The sequence below is a fragment of the Rhinopithecus roxellana genome, chromosome 17 (assembly GCF_007565055.1).
Source record: "Rhinopithecus roxellana isolate Shanxi Qingling chromosome 17, ASM756505v1, whole genome shotgun sequence".
Lineage (NCBI taxonomy): Eukaryota > Metazoa > Chordata > Mammalia > Primates > Cercopithecidae > Rhinopithecus > Rhinopithecus roxellana.
This window is the reverse complement of record NC_044565.1, coordinates 68,968,103-68,984,831: the sequence shown is the minus strand read 5'-3', so window position 1 is coordinate 68,984,831 and position 16,729 is coordinate 68,968,103. Positions and strand designations below refer to the sequence as shown.

Genomic DNA, 16,729 nt, shown 5'->3' with positions numbered 1-16,729 from the left:
TGTAGCCATCCCAGCTCTCTCTGTCACATGAGCCCCTGTCCTCAGCTGAATCACTATGGTGAGGTGTGTGAGCTTTGACAACAGGTGGGGAATGACATGCAGTCCCCCTGACCCAAAGGAGACTGAAACGAAGAACCTCTTGGCCAGGCCACTACGGTGTCACGGTGTCCCACAGCCGCTTCACCAGCTGCCCCTTGTCATGGCCACGGGCCGAGACCTAGTTCCTCCTCAGGGATGGGGGTTGGGGCCCCTGCCTGCCCTCAGAGCCCTACCACCAGTGTTGGGCACTGGGGCTAGGCTGGAGCTGGGCTCTGAGTCCAGAGCTGGTGGTGGTTTCCAGGCCTGTGGGAGGGTGACAGTGAGGCTGTGCTGCAGCTGTGGACTTTTACCGCACAAGTTTATTTAAATAAAAGTGAACACATATGCAGGCTGGTGCCTGAGGGGCAGGGGGTGGGCAGGGCGGGTGGGAAGCAGACAGACAATGGGGTCCAGGCAGAGTCTGTGTGGTGAACCAGGCTGCTGGAGCGAGTGGCTGGGGGCCTCAGGGCAGCACTGGGCTTCGGTGCTGGGGCAGGGAGCCTTGGGTGGGTGAGCCTGGTGCCAGGAGGTCATTTCCATCCCTCACATGCCCCCCTCCCTCTCCCTGACCCCCTGGGCCTACGGCACTACCTCCTCAGCCCCCTCTCCCTCTCCTGACATCAGCCTTCCCCTCAGTTACTGAGAAGCCAAAAGACAAAATAAATTAGAATGGGTGAGTCTGACCCCAGCCCCCAGCCATGGGGAAGGGAAGCCAAGCCAGGCACACTGCCCCGAGCCCGTGCTGTTAGCTCTGGAAAAGAACAGGTAAAGTGCAAGGAGAATCCAGTAAGTAAAAATATACCAATGACTTTGTCAAATACACAGCTGCTGGCTGTCGGGAGCAGGTGGCTGGCTGGGGTGGGTGGCAGCAGCACCCTGGGAAGTGTTGGGCGACACAACAGAGAGACAACAGAAATAAATAGGGTGGGTGTGGACAGGGGTCCCGCCAACTGGGCCAGCGCCACCCAGGACGGTCTTCTGCCTGCTTTCCGGCCCCATGCCCCCAAGCCCTGCTCGTCTGGCTCCCCAGTGCTGCGGCACTGACACAAAGCACCCAGCCGACCGTGTTAGGAAAGGACTATAATGTGGGAGTGGAGCAGGGAGGGAGGCATGGGGAAGCCGTGCAGTCAGCCAGGGCTGTGGCTGCCCTCAGTATTCGTCCTGGTCTTCTTGTTGATGCTCTTCAATCTCATCGTCCTCAGGGGGTGCGAATCCTTCCTGGAGGGTGGGAAGGAGAGGAAACTGGTGGGCCAGGCAGGCCAGTCAGGGCTTCTCAGGTTCTGTAGGTAGCTGAAGAGCAAGGGGTCAAGAGCCTGGGAGCCCTGCTAATGGGGGGCTTGTGGGACCCTGGGCTAGTAACTTTACCACTCTCTCATCAGTAAATTTTCTCCACGGTCCCTTCTAGCCCTATCACACTTCTGGTCTTAGGGCCAGGCCAGACTAGGGAGTGCCCAATGGGCCTGGGAGTGCTCACCTCCGTGGCATAGAGGATGCCAATGATGCCTGAGATAACAGGGCTGTTTTCACTTTCATGCTCCTGGCAGATGAGCTCGATGTCACGAAGTTTGCTGAAGTAGAAGTCACGTTCCTTCTCTAGCCCATCCACTGTCAGCTTCAAGTCCACCAGCTGCTTGGGGACAAAGTGGTGTCAAGCCAGAGGTCCCCACCTCAGGCTCCCCTGCCTGCCCTTTCTTGTCCCTGCAGACACCCCAAGGGCCTGGCTTTGGTGACAGGGCTATCTCAGCTACCTTTACCTATCCCACTCACCTGTTGGTTGAGTTCAAGAATTTGGGCATCAGTCTCATGGCCACCATTTCGGGCTGATGGAGGATTCTTCCGGAGAATGCAGGGGGGGGCCACGGTGCTCAGCCGGCCAGAGGTCTGCATGTTTTTTGGGCCTGTGGGGGACGTCCTCTGTGGAACTGCCCAGAGGAAGAGTCAGGTGAGTCCACGTGAGCCCACAGCGCACGTGGCAGGAGACAGCCTGGTGTGAGGACTGCGGGGGCAGGCCCATGCGACAGGCAGGCACTCTCACCCCCCTGCCCCCACCCCAGGAAGGGCATCTACAGCTAGGCCCCGAGCCTTGGCCACATGGACACTCCAGCAGCTGGGCAGCCATTTGGCAAGCCTGGGAGAGCAGAAACTATAGGGAACTAAAGAAGGTGTGAGGTGTTGGGGCAGGGAGACAGCTGGCCTGAGGGATAGAGGAGAGAAATTAGGACAGCAAATTTGGGGAAGTGGAGTTGGAACGGTTTGGGTCCCTCTCGTACTGATAGCTAGAGGAAAGGCAGCTGGCACAGGGTCTTTCCTAACAGAAGCCCCAGCCCAAAGCCATTGTCTCTGGGTGGTTGCCCCTCCCGGGGCCCTATGTCAGGATGGGCTCTGTTGCCCTCTGCTGGGCTGGACCAGGTATCTGCACAGCGGTGGCCAAATCAGGGACCCCAGCTCCTCCCCAGCGCAGCCAGCATGCCGTGGCAAATTGCTCACTAGTGACTGCACCTCCCTAGACAGAGCGGGCTGTTTCTAGTGCAAAGCAAGCAGGCGGGCGAGTGGGGCAGGCCCAGGCAGAACAGCAGTGCAGACAGAGGAGGTGGCTCTGCTATGACGGGGTCCGACGCGGGCTGGGGCTGCTTCTCTCCCTTCCCCTCCCAAGGCTGCTGCTTCCCAAAGGCCCTGTTGCTTCTCTCCCTTCCCCTCCAGGACTCAGACAAAGCCTCGTTTCTAGAGACTCATCTTTCGAGGACTTAGGACTGTTGGGCCTTTGGAGTGGGGGAAGGTGTGATCCAGCTTGGTAACTCCCGCCCCTGGCCATCCAATGGGCAGGGGGCAAGAAGGGGCTGTGGTGCTGGCACCAGGCTCTTGGCCTGGATGCACCTGGACGGAGAAACCAAGTCACCTTGCTGCCCCACCATCTTGAGGCAAACAAGTTAGCTCGTGCTACGAGAAAAAGTGTCTTGGGCCTCCTACCCCAGCTGCCACCATGGCTGGTGCTGGTGGCTCTCCTCTTGGAGCAATTTGTGGAGCTCTCTCACCCACTACTTTCACTCCCCCGGTCTAAGCGGCCAGCAGGCGGCGTCATCCGAACTCCGTGATAACAAGTCTCCTCCAGGCTGGCAGGGCCGGGCCGTGGCCCAGGGGGCATTCCTGGCTGTAGAGGCCTGCCGGCCCGGCCCCCCATGCTCCCTCCCCCGGCTCGGGCACGTTACCTGCTGTGCCAATGAGTTTCTTGGATTTGTTGAAGATCTGATCACCTGGGTTAGGAGGTGGCGCTACGTCCTGGCCCTGCCGCGCCAGCAGAGGGTTGTAATCCTTTCCATCATAGTTTGCGTCAAAGAATTTCTTAAACCACTGAATAAACTCAAAATTATCTTGGAATTTTCCTTTCACTAATTTCTCTACAGGAATGATCTGAAATAGACCACATAAGCAGAGTACTTTAGCCACCTGCTGCTGTAGGGCCGCCTTTCTCTGCTGAGGGCCACTGCTCTCAGGAAAGCCAGCCCCTGGGCTGCAGCGTCCTCCGCCTTCTCCACTTGCCCCCCTCCCACAGCACCACAGCAGACAGGTAGGCTGGCAGGCCCTGGTCTCAGATCCAGAGGCATCCCTTCTCTACAGGCACCGTGTGGAAGAACTGTGTGGGGAGGCGTCCCTCGGCTCTACTGCCTGCGTGTGGGCTGGGGGTTTGCAGCCACCGAGGCAGGAGAGTGAGCAAAGACACTTTCTTGGGCCCTACAGAGACAGAGAGAGGTGGAACTTCACAGGAGCAGTACACAGAGCTCAGTGTTAGGGTGGGCAGGGTCCAGAGAGGAGGAAGGGAAAGGGCTGTTGTCATGATGGGATGTCAAGTGTTGTGGGCTTTTCCATTGTGCCTTGAAAGGGGGGAAAATTCCCTCTGGAGAGTCGGGAGGTGGAGGGAGGCGCGAGCACTGGAATGACCCCAGGAGCCCCAGTTGCCCGGGCTGGTGGGTCCTCTTCTTCCCCAGGGTCACACTGCTCCTTGGGCCCCCCCCCCGGAGCGCAGGCACCTACTTTGTCAACACCCATCTTCTTGAAAGCTGCTTGCAGCACCTTGAAGTTGTGGATGTATTCATGCTCTAGTTTGGCCTGGAACTTCACTTTCCTCAAGTGCACACAGCCAGGGAAGAGCATGTCCATGAACTGGCAGTAGGCTGCCCCTGTGGAGAAGGACAGCTGGCTGAGGGGTCTCACTGCTCTCCTTCTGTGGGCTGCTCTCTCACTTCCCCAAACCCCATCTTCTCTTCTCTCTCCTTGTTCTGGGGTTGGGGCCAGTCCTACTTTCAGCAGAGACATGGCCAGAATCCCCCCAGCTTTCCACGAAGAAGAGTGATGACTATTTATTGATGCACATTATGTACCAGCACCACATCACACACTGCATGTAGGTAGGGTAATCCCAACAGCAACTCTAGTTAGTTGGTGATATTATCTCCATCTTATGGATGGGAAAACTGAGGCCTAAGGCAGCAGAGTGAATTGCCCAAGGTTGCACTACCAGAAGAGCTGAGAGCTGGACCCAGAGAGATGAGGTCAGACCTGTGGCTCTGCCACCATCCTGGCTCTCAGCTCCCCGCTCCTCCTTTCCCTGCAGTCCTTCACGGTGCCTCTCCTACTCTTCTCTTTCCCTGCTTCCATTTCTTGACTTCAGCTCCAGATAGTCTGACTGGTTCAGGGCCTCCAGCTCTCCTCCTTAGTCTAATCACAAGCTACAGCCATGGGCTGCATAAAGATGGTTTGGTCAGTGATGAACCACATATATGATGGTGATCCCATAGGATTATATATACCATCTTTTTATTATACCTTTTCTATGTTTAGGTGTGTTTAGATGTGCAAATACTTATCATGTGTTAAAACTGTCTGCAGTATTTAGTACAGAAACATGCTGTGCTTGTTTTTAGCCTAGGAGTAGTAGGCTATACCATATAGCCGAGGTGTGTAGTAGGTTACGCCATCCAGGTTTGTGTAAATACACTCTGTGATGTTCACACAACAACAGCATCGCCTAAGGATGCATTTCTCTGGGCACATCAGTCATTCAGCCATGCATGACTGTATATTCCCTGCCGTGGCTGCTCTGCCTTCCAACCTTTCTTTCCTTTCCTTCCAGCAGGGCCACTTCCCATATTCCCAGCCTCTTACCTGAACAGAGCTGTTCTATCTTGGTATAGTTGAGGTGCAGGGAGTCGTTGACCCATGCAAGCATATCATGGCGACTCAGATTTTCACTGGTCACAGATGTGGAGTACACATTGACGGCCATACCCCAGCTGGAAAGCAAGAAAAAAGGTGAGGTCAGCACTGGGGCCTCATGCAGCTCCTTAGCTGTCATGAGAGATGGGCTGTATGATCCTGGGAAGTAAGAAACATTCCCTCCAGATTGCCCTCGCAGTTTACCCCCAGAGGGAGGGTCTTTATTCCTTAGACATTTCATGAGCATCTACTATATGCTAGATGTGCGCCAGGAGCCAGTAATTCCAAGTTAATTAAGATATGGCCCCTGCCTTGAGGCATTTACAGACAGGCAGATCCCCTCAGTAGGGAGCGATGGGGCAGTGAAACAGGCACATAAATGTTCAGGGACAGCACAAAGAAGGGCGTAAACGTATCTGCTGGGCAGGGTCAGCAAAGGCTTCAGAGCAGAGATGTTGGAGCCTGAAAAGAAGAGGAATTTTCCAGACATAAAAAGGGATGGGTGGAAGGTATTTGACTTTGGTATGGGGGGATGTTCTGGAACAGGGTCTAGCAAGAACAAAGGCAGAGCTTATTCCGGGCACTCTGAGTTGTGGAGCAGGCCCAGGGAGCAGATTTTTCTGTTGGGGTGTGGCACAATGAGGTTGGCAGGGACAGGTTGCCAGGGCCTTGTTTACCAGGAGGAGGAATCTGGACTTTCTGTTTGGATGACGGGAAACCATTAGAGGGTTTAAGCAGACAGTAACCTGACCAGATTTGTGTTTTAGAAAGCCAGCTAACCTTTGCCTCTGTTCTGACTTCAGATTCCATATTCCTGTGGCTGACGCAGACGCATCTAAATTTTGCTTGTCCACAACCTTCCCTTAGAATATGCTTCTGGCTCCTGTATTCATTATCCCAGTGAATGTCACCACCAGCCATCAATCACCACCTTAGAAACCTGCGGGGTCATCTCAGACAGCCTACTCTCCCTCATGCACCTATTAATTCTCATTCCTCAAGTCCTGGAACCCCACTTCCCCAATCCACCCTGTTCTGCTTACCTTCAGGATTTATACATACCGTTGTCCCTTGGTATTCATGAGGGAATTTGTTCCAGAACATCCCCATGTACCAAAGTCAATGCACAGTCAAGTCCCTTATATAAAATGATGTAGTATTTACAGTTAATCTACACAACCCTCCTGTATGATTTACTTATAATACCTACTACCATGTCACTTTGATGTAAATAGTTGTTACACTGTATTGTTTAGGAAATCATGACACGAAAAAAAAGTCTGTAGGCGATGCAACAATCCTTTTTATATCCTGAATATTTTTTATTGGTATTTGACTGAATCCACAGATGTGGAACCCACAGATGTGGAGGGCTGATTGTATTTTCTCTCTAGCCCAGGCTAGCAGGAGCCTCCTAAAAGGCCTTCTAGCCTTCAGTCTCCCCCTCCTCCTAATCCATCCTTGACACTGCTGTCATCAGAATCTAGCTAAAAGCAGGCCTGGCCACCCCCCTCCCCCACTTGAAGTCCTTTCAGCCAGCAGTCGTAAAAGAGACACTCCTTGGCCGAATTTACCTTGCAGACTTAAACTGTTTAGCACTCATAGTGTTGGAAACAGTTTTGAATTAGTGCCCAATATTTTAAAGTTGAGATGTTTAACAACTTGGGATTTCTGGCTTCTTTTGGCCACTCTGACCCTATGTTCCCGCACTGAAACCAGCAGTTGGAGTGCAGCCAGCAGTGAGCCTCCTTCTCACCCCACAGAGGCCAAGGGTCAGTTGCTGCTGCTAACTGACTTGCGCTGTTAAGAAAAGGAGGACATACTTCTTGTAACCAGTTCTTTATCAGAAATGGAGAAACAAGATAGGTCAAAAGGACTGTGTTTTCCGAGAATTGTGAGGACATGTGTTTCTGGAGCGAATGAAGAATATTTCTCCAGGTTTAATATGTAAAGTGTTTCTGTGAAATAAGAATACATCTTACACACCCTATATTCTTACAGGAAGAATATTTCCCTATCTGTTGCAGGCATCTGCTGTTATCATGTGACTCCTCCTGACCACTTATCAAACTCATAAGGGGACCCCACCTCTTCAGCCTTATCTCCCACTTTGCTCCCACAGTTAGGAGCCATAGGTAGCTTCCTACTCACCCTCTGTCTGGAATGCTGTCCCCACCTGAAAGTTCATTCTCTGCTCCATGGTTCTCAACTGTGGCTCCAGACCTGTAGCACTGGGGCCATATGGGGATCAGCCAGTTAAAAATTCCAATTCTCTTGCCCTCCTCCAGACCTACTAAATGAGAAACTGCCTTTGACCAAGATGCCCAGAGGATCTGCAGGCGTGGTCCTGTTTTGAGCAGTACTGCTTTAGAGAGGGAGGCTCAGCAAGGCATCTGCAGAGCTGTGTGCCCCTCACGTTCCCACCCCTGACCCCAAGCACACAGGACGGAGCACGTTTAACTTAAATGAATGCTTTGAAGAAAAATCATGAGAGAAAACCCTCTTCTTTATTCCTAGTTCTTCCTCTTTTGAAAAATAAACCTTGTCCTTCATTGCCCAGCAAAGGGAGGCCAGGTGGGGCCAAAAAGCCAAGAGAAACAGAAATGAATTATTGTCGTGGGAGCTCCTAAAGACTCAGGACCTGGCAATTTCAGAGCTTTCCGAGAGTAATGTTGACTACATTTGAGCCTCCTCCTCCACAACGGCTCTGCGCCCACTGCCCTGCATCTTGGCCCCTGCGCTCACCACTGGACTTTTAAATGCTTGTGCCCCTGTCGGAAGTGCCTTGAAGCCAAGCGTGGGGTATCCAGGCCTGTCACAGGCAAGACGTTCAGTAACGCTGAACAACGGAGTGATGCCTTGTGTCCTCTCCTCGTTCTAAATCGTGTCTCATCACCTTCTGGCCTGGGTCCCCCTGCCATCCCCTGCCATTCCCCCTCCACCAGCTTCAGCCTCAGGACTCTACTTTAGCTCCAGGAGACTTTCTCTGACCCCTCTGTGGGAGGCCTGTTCCTGTGATCCCACAGCACCCTGGGCACGGCTCTTCATGGCGTCCCGCACAGTCTCTTGAAATCATGTGTGTGAGACCTGGTGCGGTGGCTCATGCCTGTAATGCCAGCACTTTGGGAGGCTGAGGGGGGGCCGATCACCTAAGCCAGGAGTTCGAGACAAGCCTGGCCAACATGACAAAACCCCGTCTCTACTAAAAATACAAAAATTAGCCAGGGGTATAATCCTAGCTACTAGGGAGGCTGAGGCAGGAGAATTGCTTGAACTCGGAGGTGGAGGTTGCTGTGAGCCAAGATCACGCCACTGCACTCCAGCCTGGGTGACAGAGCCAGACTCTGTCTCCAAAAAAAAAAAAAAAAAATTATTGTGTGCCTGCCCCTTCCACCTGACTGTAAGCTCTTCAATGGCCAGGTTGTGTTCCATTCACTTTCGGGTTCCACGCCAGTTCTTGGTGGATAATAACTGCCTAACCATATTGGTGGAGTGGAATTGCAGACCAGAGTTAGGGGAGTGTTTCCCAGTTCCCAGGACGCACCTAAAGTAACAGGAGGAGGAGTGGATGGATGGATGGACGCTAAGCTTGCCGAAGGGGCAGAGTGGGTAGGGTCAAGGAAAGGGCATCTAATTTTGATGAGTATTATTTTGTTGTGAACTGCAATAAACTGAAAAGATTTGCCCCTGTCCTGAAGGAGTTCATAATCTTATTGGGGAGAGTGATGCACCTATGAGAACAGTATAACCAAATGCTCAAAAGTGTGCTGGAAACAGCAAGTGCTACCGGAAGTGGGAAGGGGAGGGCACTCAGAGGTAGAGAGACGGATGTGAATGGCCCCAGGGCCAGAGTGGTCAGACTCTGCCAGGTCCCCAGGGAGGATGAAGAGGACGGCCAGGAGCTGGTACAGAGGGCACCAGCTATTCCGGGAACTGTCCAGAATGACTCTGCAAGAGCGTTCCACAGGCTCAGAGACTCACTTCCTTATGAGGCCCCTGGGGCAGAGTGATTCTGGGCCAGCTGTGGCTGACAGGCCTCAGAGGGGCTGGTCTGGTCTGGGGTGGTTCTGGGGGCAAGTAGTCTTAGGTTGGTCCTGGGAGTTCCCGAGTCACTTTAGGGATTCTGTTCTGTTTAAAGAATATGAATTTCAAGGACTGACTACTGAAGAAAAGGAAAGGCAATGGTCTTAGTCCAAACATATCCTCCAGTTTTTGACTGAAATTGTTTGAGCCTCAAGGGTCTTCCGGCCTGAGGGCAGCTTTCCTGGTTCCACAGGATTGGACCTGCTAATGGTTCAGGCCTCCTCCATGCATTGCAGAGGTTCTTTACTAGGAGAGTCCACCGGCTTCTCCTGCAGAGACTTCAAGAGGCTTGAGTGCAGCCCAAGTGTGTGTGTATATAATATATCATATATACATTACATGTTATATGCACCTATTTTACACACACACACACACACACATACACACACATATATATAATTTTAAAGAATACTCCAGGTCATTCTGGTGCACAGCCACGTATGAGAACCACAGCTTTCATTTGATATGCATACTTAGCCGGGATTTACTGGCTTTTGTTGCAATGGCAAAGGCTGGAACGTTGGGATGTTCTGCCACTTATCTGGGGGAAAATGCTAGCCAGTCCTTGGTACACAGGGAAAATCTCCAGTTTCCCTAGAGTTTAGAACGCAACTAAAGGCCTTGCTTTTAGGGCTTCTAAGAGTCACTAAGAGCCACATAGCTACTTGAAAAATGACCAGGTCTTCTCAGCATTGACCCAGTTTTGTCAATGCCTGATGACGGGAGGGTATTTTCTACACCTTTGGTCTGACTCTGGGGTCCCATGAGTGGCAGCAGTGCCTGTGCGAAGGAAGCTGGAAAAAATGGCTCCTTTCAGGGCCCAGCAATGAATCATGCTGTTACCCACTATGGGGCTTCTGGGGAAGCAGGTAGCTAGCAGCAGGAACAGAGCCTCCCTCAGTCCCCACTCATGATTCGCTCAGGTCCTCTCAACTGGGGCTATACTCTGCTCTAGTGGAGGTCCATTTGGCTCAGGAGGACTCATCCAGCGTGCCCAGAGGTCTCTGCAGGAATTCTCTGCTGCATTTACTAGGGCAGCATGAAGAAACAGCCTCCTTGTTTCCTTACCCCTCATCACACTGGGGAGGGCGGGATGCCCTTTTAATTTTCCTCTCCTAGCTTTGGCTCTGTAAATAGAACTAAACATGGCCAGCAGGTGGCACCCAGGTCCTGAGCAAAAACTCCTTTAAATGTCTCCCTCATCCTCCAACCCCCCTTTCCAGAGCTCAATTTAGAGCTCAAATTGGGAGCCTCTAAGAGCTGGGCTGGCTGAGGGGCCTGGAGCATTGGGGCTGTTCTAAGATCCTGGACTGAACTGAGCCAGCCTCCGTATCCCCCAAAACCACAGTTTGAACTCACCAAACAGGTCCAACTTCTGATTGCCTTTTGCATTGGGGGTTGACTTGGGCCTGGACTCACACCAGACCAGCTGCTGGGGGCAGAGGTGTATAAAGTATTTGCCCAAGCATCAGGGTCTAAGTGGACCAGCTGCCTCCAATTACAGCAAAGACATAACCTGATGAAACTCTTAATAATAACGCACTTGTTCCCAAGAGCTCCTTCACCTCCCCAGAGTGAATGGTAGGTAGCCACTCGGAGTGGGCAGGCTGTGTCCCAAGAAATGTAGTAGCAGTGTCTTCCAATCCCATCCACATGTTTCTACCAAGATCTTTGGCACACGTGACTGTTAGGAGAAACAGACCCTGATTGGATTGTGGCATGTCACCATCCAGGCAGATCCCCATTCGAGGATCAGACCGACAACGTGGCCTTGGGAAATGCCTGCTCTGCTATCAGGAATGGAGTCAAGGGAAAGAAAAGTTGAGGAGGTTTAATCTGGTGATTTTGCTGAGTCATTTCCTATACTAGGCCTATAAGGTTCATGGTGCATTCACCGGCAACTAGGAAAGGCAATTATAGCTCTCACTGTGGGAGGGGAAGCTGCTGGTCATTCTGCAGACTGAGGCCTTAAAAATGGTCATCAAAACCAAATCCTACTAACCCATGGTCAGAAGAGTTTCTAGAGACCATCTGCTTCCTTCCCAGGCAATTAGGACTGCACTTAGATCTAGGCACTTATATTCTTAAATCATAAAGATGGCCAGTAAGGCTGCACAACTGAAACTTCACATTCTATTATTTAATGACCTTATCACCAGCCTAAATCTAATTTTGGCTTTTTGTTTTTAAGTCTATCTTCCACAAATATGTCTTAAGGGTAATTTAGGGGCCCTCAGTCTTCTCTAATTCTCTAGATCTCCTTTTACCTCAAATTTAGCCCTATTCTGGCTGGTACCTGAAAGAACTCCCTGCAGTTTCCAGGCCTCCACCCTCTGCCCAGTGTGGCTATGAAAGACACACCAGGTCTATCAGTCCTGAAGGAGGTGGCCAGCATGCCTCCAGCAAGCTCCAAAAAGGTAGTGCTTAAGAACACTGGATCTCCAGGCACATCACGTGGGTTCAAATCCTAACTGTACCATTTCCTAGTTGTCTGACTTGACTTTAGGTCTCAGTTTCCTCATCTATAAAATGGGGACAGTGACAACTCTCACTTCACAGAACAGTTATGAGGATTAAGTGAGCCATGTGTACACAGTGCTGAGCACAGAGCCTGACATTCAGTATGTATTTGGCAAGTGCTGTCAGCATCACGGGGATAGACAGAATCTAAGGGCATTTGTTTGAGGAGTAGGTGCCTGACACACAGCCAGCTTCTGGTCTCTGAGACCACGGAATGGCCAGTCCAGAAGGGAGACAGACTACAGAACTTTTCTCTGCAGCTTTGCCTTGAGACAGCCACATGGGCTTCCCAAAGCTGGGCTCTGACCACAATCCCTCCCCAACTCCCATATAGCCTGCTTTGTAGACGCCATCCTACCGGCCAACACAACTGGAACAGACGCTGTGGGATCAGAGGAGAGAGACCTCCGCAGAGCCAGCCAGCACTTTTCCGGTTCCTGAAGTGGGGCTATGCCCATTGTCACTGGGCTACCCCTTCCTGCCCAGGCCCAGGGGGCTGAAGTCACCTGTTTGGAAAATCTGCAAAATTGCTACTCCTACCCCCGTGAGTCACATATCCAGGTTATTCTGGGCTTGCATGGAGGCAGTATGTGCAGGTGGGGCTGAGGGGTTCTGAGGGGCTGGGGAGCCAGCCAGCGGGTCACAAAGCCCTGGCAGACCCGGCCAATCACCTTCTTCTTATGACTGAGCAAGGACCTGACTCATCGAGAGGCTCAGCCTCTCAAAGCTGGATTAGTCAATGCAGAGATGGGGCAAGTGGAGTAGTTGCAGGGTCGGCCAGGAGCCCAACATGCACCCCTTCCCATAGATCCAGGACAGGGATCTGGATGGCTGGGGTTCAGGTAGGGACTGAAACACCTTCAGGATTTTGTTCTCACAACAATTTTAGGTCACAACTCTAAGACCCTGAGCCCTACTGAAGTTCCAGCCACCTAGGTTCTGGACATGTCCTGCTGAATAATGATCTGAACTTTTTTTTTTTTTTTTTTTTTTGAGACGGAGTCTTGCTCTGTCGCCCAGGTTAGAGTGCAGTGACACAATCTCAGCTCACTGCAAGCTCCGCCTCCTGGGTTCACGCCATTCTCCTGCCTCAGCCTCCCGAGAAGCTGGGACTACAGGCACCTGCCACCACGCCCGGCTAATTTTTTGTATTTTTAGTAGAGATGGGGTTTCACCGTGTTAGCCAGGATGGTCTCGAACTCCTGACCTTGTGATCCGCCCGTCTCGGCTTCCCAAAGTGCTGGGATTACAGGCATGAGCCACCACACCTGGCTAGATCTGAACTCTTACCAAGGCTCTCCCCAGGCTGGTTGGGATAATGGTGCCACATCCCTGTAGCTGCTAGCCAGGGAAGGAGTCCTTGGGGGAGGTTCTGGCTAGGTTACTCTATCTGACCATAACTTCGAGGGTTAATGGAAACCCTGCAGTATAGTAAACAATTTCTCATCGCTAAAATCATTCAATTTTAGTAGAGTTCATCTAGGTGGGCAGATAGAAAGGCAATCTTTTCTTTCTAAAGGTTCTTTGCTGGAGATCTTTCAGTTCCTCAAACACCTACTTTTTAGGTCAACAAATGTCCATGGAGTCACCCAGCAATCCAAGGCTCCCAGCAGAAGGTAGACAGCGTGACTTGGCTGCAGGCTTTGCCATTTGCTGCCTGTGAGACACAAGCAAGTAGGCGAAGGTATCCAAGCCTCAGTTTTCATGAAGCAGCAGAATGACGGTATGATTGAGCATGGGGCTGTTGAGAGGATAATGGGTACTGCTGGCGGGAGCCAAAGGTTCACCATCGCCCTGCCTTGGGGGCTGAGCAACTTTACTGATAGGCAAGATCACTGACATACACATATCTGACTCACTGTCTTCTTTCCTGCACCCTGACCCAATTGCCACAGACCCTCTGGTCAGGGTCCTGAGCAGGGAGAGAGCAGGGACAGCCTTGGGTATCCACTCTCTGCTGCCCCAGGCAGAAAAACAGAGCTGTGCTTTCGGAGCGATGTTGCCAATTTCTTTCCTCAATTAATACTGGCTCAGGGCTCAGTGCACAATAGCTGCTCAGTACCTATATATTTAATGAATGAATGAATGAATGAATGAATGGGAGAGGTTAAACTAGGGTTTGGGGGGTTCAGATGACAGGTGGACTCAGAAAGTGTGGTTTTCTGGTTTTGTTTCTTGTTTGTTGACCCTGAGGCGGTACCGTTGGCTACATGGAGAAGGAAGGAGAGGAGAATGCTAGCTGCACTCCCTGGCCACACGCAAACAGATGCAGCACGAAGCCTTGGGAACCTTGGCAAGGGATTTAAACTATCTTCCTCTAATGCATATAACGTGGTGCTGCTGGACTTCCCAGAAAAGGATTTTAGGATGGTTCCGAGGATGGAACCTGGTAACTTCTGGGAGCACCTCTCTGCTTGGTCTACTCTGGGGGCGGGCTGTTGGCCCATCTGTGGCTAGCCTCAGGATAGAGAGGGAAGGGAGCTGCAGCAGCTGTCATGACGTGTTGGGAAGGGAACTGTCATGTTTGCAGCAGCCCTGGTGGGTCTGATGTTTTCTTAATTATCTTTCAAGCTCCAAAAGCACATCTATGTCTCTGGGGACACATACAAGCCATGTCACTTTATGTTCCTTTGGAACAATGTCTTTTTGGACTATCTGACTTATAGTTGTTGTCCAGGGCCAAGTGATAATGTCCTCACACTTCTCTGAAATGTCTGCATCCTGTGAATTGTTTAGCCTACTTTCCCCTGACCCCAGGCTCAGGCCCCTCTTCTCTGCTCTCATACCTTCCACCTAACATCCAGTCCCCTCCCAAAATCCTCCCAGTTTTACTTCTTGTGCCCTTTTGACAGGGCACAGTCATTTATACTTTAACCTTTCCACCACAAAGTCGACCCTGAAGATATCCAGGACAAACTAAGTTTCAGTGTTTGTTGAACTCTCTGTGCCCTCTCCAGTAGACTGCCATTCCTCATGGCCTCAGACTCTACCCTACCTGCCTGTCCTGTAAGACTAACCCTACGTGGAGACAGTCACACCCCAGTGGGGACATGCACTGGAGAGCTTCCAGAAGACCTGCAGATAGCTTCTCTCCTGCCCTACCATGGTGCCTGAAATTCCCACCAGAAATGCCACTCTTGTGGATTCCAGTGTCCAGCTCCAGAAAGCCTTTATTACCTCAATTTTGCTTATGAGGAAATGAAGGCTGAGGATTCCAGTGACTTTTCCAAGTTCAAGATCAACCACTGGCAAGATCAGAGCTGAACCCAGCCAACTGAACCCAAATCCCATGTTCTTTCCACACCGCCACACTGGGGCCGGAAGGATGATTTGATTTTTCGCAGCTCTAGAGCAGGATGACTTGCCCAGATTTCACCCCTTGAGAATTAGGAGGAGGGAAAGGGAATTTCCGAGGTTTTCTTCTTTTTTTTTTGAGATGGAGTCTTGCTCTGTCGCCCAGGCTGGAGTGCAGTGGCGCGATCTCGGCTCACTCCAAGCTCTGCCTCCTGGGTTCATGCCATTCTCCTGCCTCAGCCTCCCGAGTAGCTGGGACTATAGGCACCTGCCACCACGCCCAGCTAATTTTTTGTATTTTTACTAGAGACGGGGTTTCACTGAGTTAGCCAGGTTGGTCTCGATCTCCTGACCTTGTGATCCACCTGCCTCGGCCTCCCAAAGTGCTGGGATTACAGGCGTGAGCCACTGCGCACGGCCGGTTTTCTTCTTCTTCTTTTTTTTTTTTTCCCCCGAGACGGAGTCTTGCTCTGTCGCCCAGGCTGGAGTGCAGTGGCACGATCTCGGCTCACTGCAACCTCCACCTCCCAGGTTCAAGCAATTCTCCTGCCTCAGCCTCCCGAGTAGCTGGGATTACAGGCGTCCGTCACCATGCTTGGCTAATTTTTGTATTCTTAGTAGAGATGGGGTTTCACCATATTGGCCAGGCTGGTCTCAAACTCTTGACTTTGTGATCCGCCCACCTCAGCCTCCCAAAGTGTTGAGATTACAGGCATGAGCCACCATGCCTAGCCCAGTTTTCTTCTTTATACTTATTTTTTCAAGACGTTGTAGCATTGCCTTAACCTCTGTCTCTCTCTCTCTTTTTTTTTTTTTTTTTGAGATGGAGTCTCACTCTGTTGCCCAGGCTGGAGTACAATGGCACGGTCTGAGCTCACTGCAACCTACATCTCCCTGGTTCAAGCAATCCTCCTGCCTCAGCCTCCTGAATAGCTGGGATTACAGGTGTGCACCACCACACCCAGCTAATTTTTGTATTTTTAGTAGAGATGAGGTTTCACCATGTTGACCAGGCTGGTCTTGAACTCCTGACCTCAAGTGATCCACCTGCCTCAGCCTCCCAAAGTGCTAGGATTACAGGCATGAGCCACCCGGCCCAGCCTAGCATTGCCTTCATCTTGACCAGCAAGTGCTTACTGACCACTGACAAAATGTGTTCAACACCCAGTGAGGCATCATGAGGACATGGGATCATTTCAAGGCATGAGTCTTATCTTTATTAAGGAGCCTTTCTTTGGTTGAAGAGGTAAGAGTAATTTCTAAAATAACAAGGGATGCCACAAAGCAGAATATATGACGTGTTAAATAGTGAAAGCACCTTTGGCTTTTAAGTGTTCCAGGCACATGAAAAAGATGAGAGGGGGATCAGCAGTTAGAGGGTTTCTGGAGGAAGGTGACAACTAATTGGGCCTTTAAAGATGACAGGATGCCAGAAAGCAGCGAAGAGAAAATGGGAAATTCTAGACATGGGAAACATATTTATGATTACTTTTATTTTTTAAAAAGGGCATAAGACCAATGACTCAGTCCTGGAGGAATGTTA

General features: G+C 51.3%; 1 protein-coding gene across 2 annotated transcripts in view; it reads right to left on the bottom strand.

Moving 5' to 3' along the window:
• Positions 1-381: 381 nt before the first annotated feature.
• Positions 382-16,729, bottom strand: part of MAPRE3 (microtubule associated protein RP/EB family member 3) — a 58,838-nt gene continuing 42,490 nt past the window's right edge. Inside the window, exons 2-7 of one of the 2 annotated variants that reach the window (XM_010371262.2) lie at positions 5,239-5,366; positions 4,108-4,253; positions 3,285-3,486; positions 1,846-2,000; positions 1,553-1,705; positions 382-1,296 (exon numbers count right to left, since the gene is read on the bottom strand). In XM_010371262.2, coding sequence (XP_010369564.1) covers positions 1,228-1,296; positions 1,553-1,705; positions 1,846-2,000; positions 3,285-3,486; positions 4,108-4,253; positions 5,239-5,359 — 846 coding nt within the window. In that variant the 5' untranslated portion in view covers positions 5,360-5,366 and the 3' untranslated portion in view covers positions 382-1,227. The remainder of the gene's footprint in view (positions 1,297-1,552; positions 1,706-1,845; positions 2,001-3,284; positions 3,487-4,107; positions 4,254-5,238; positions 5,367-16,729) is intronic. The other variant, XM_010371263.2, reaches the window with a different exon arrangement.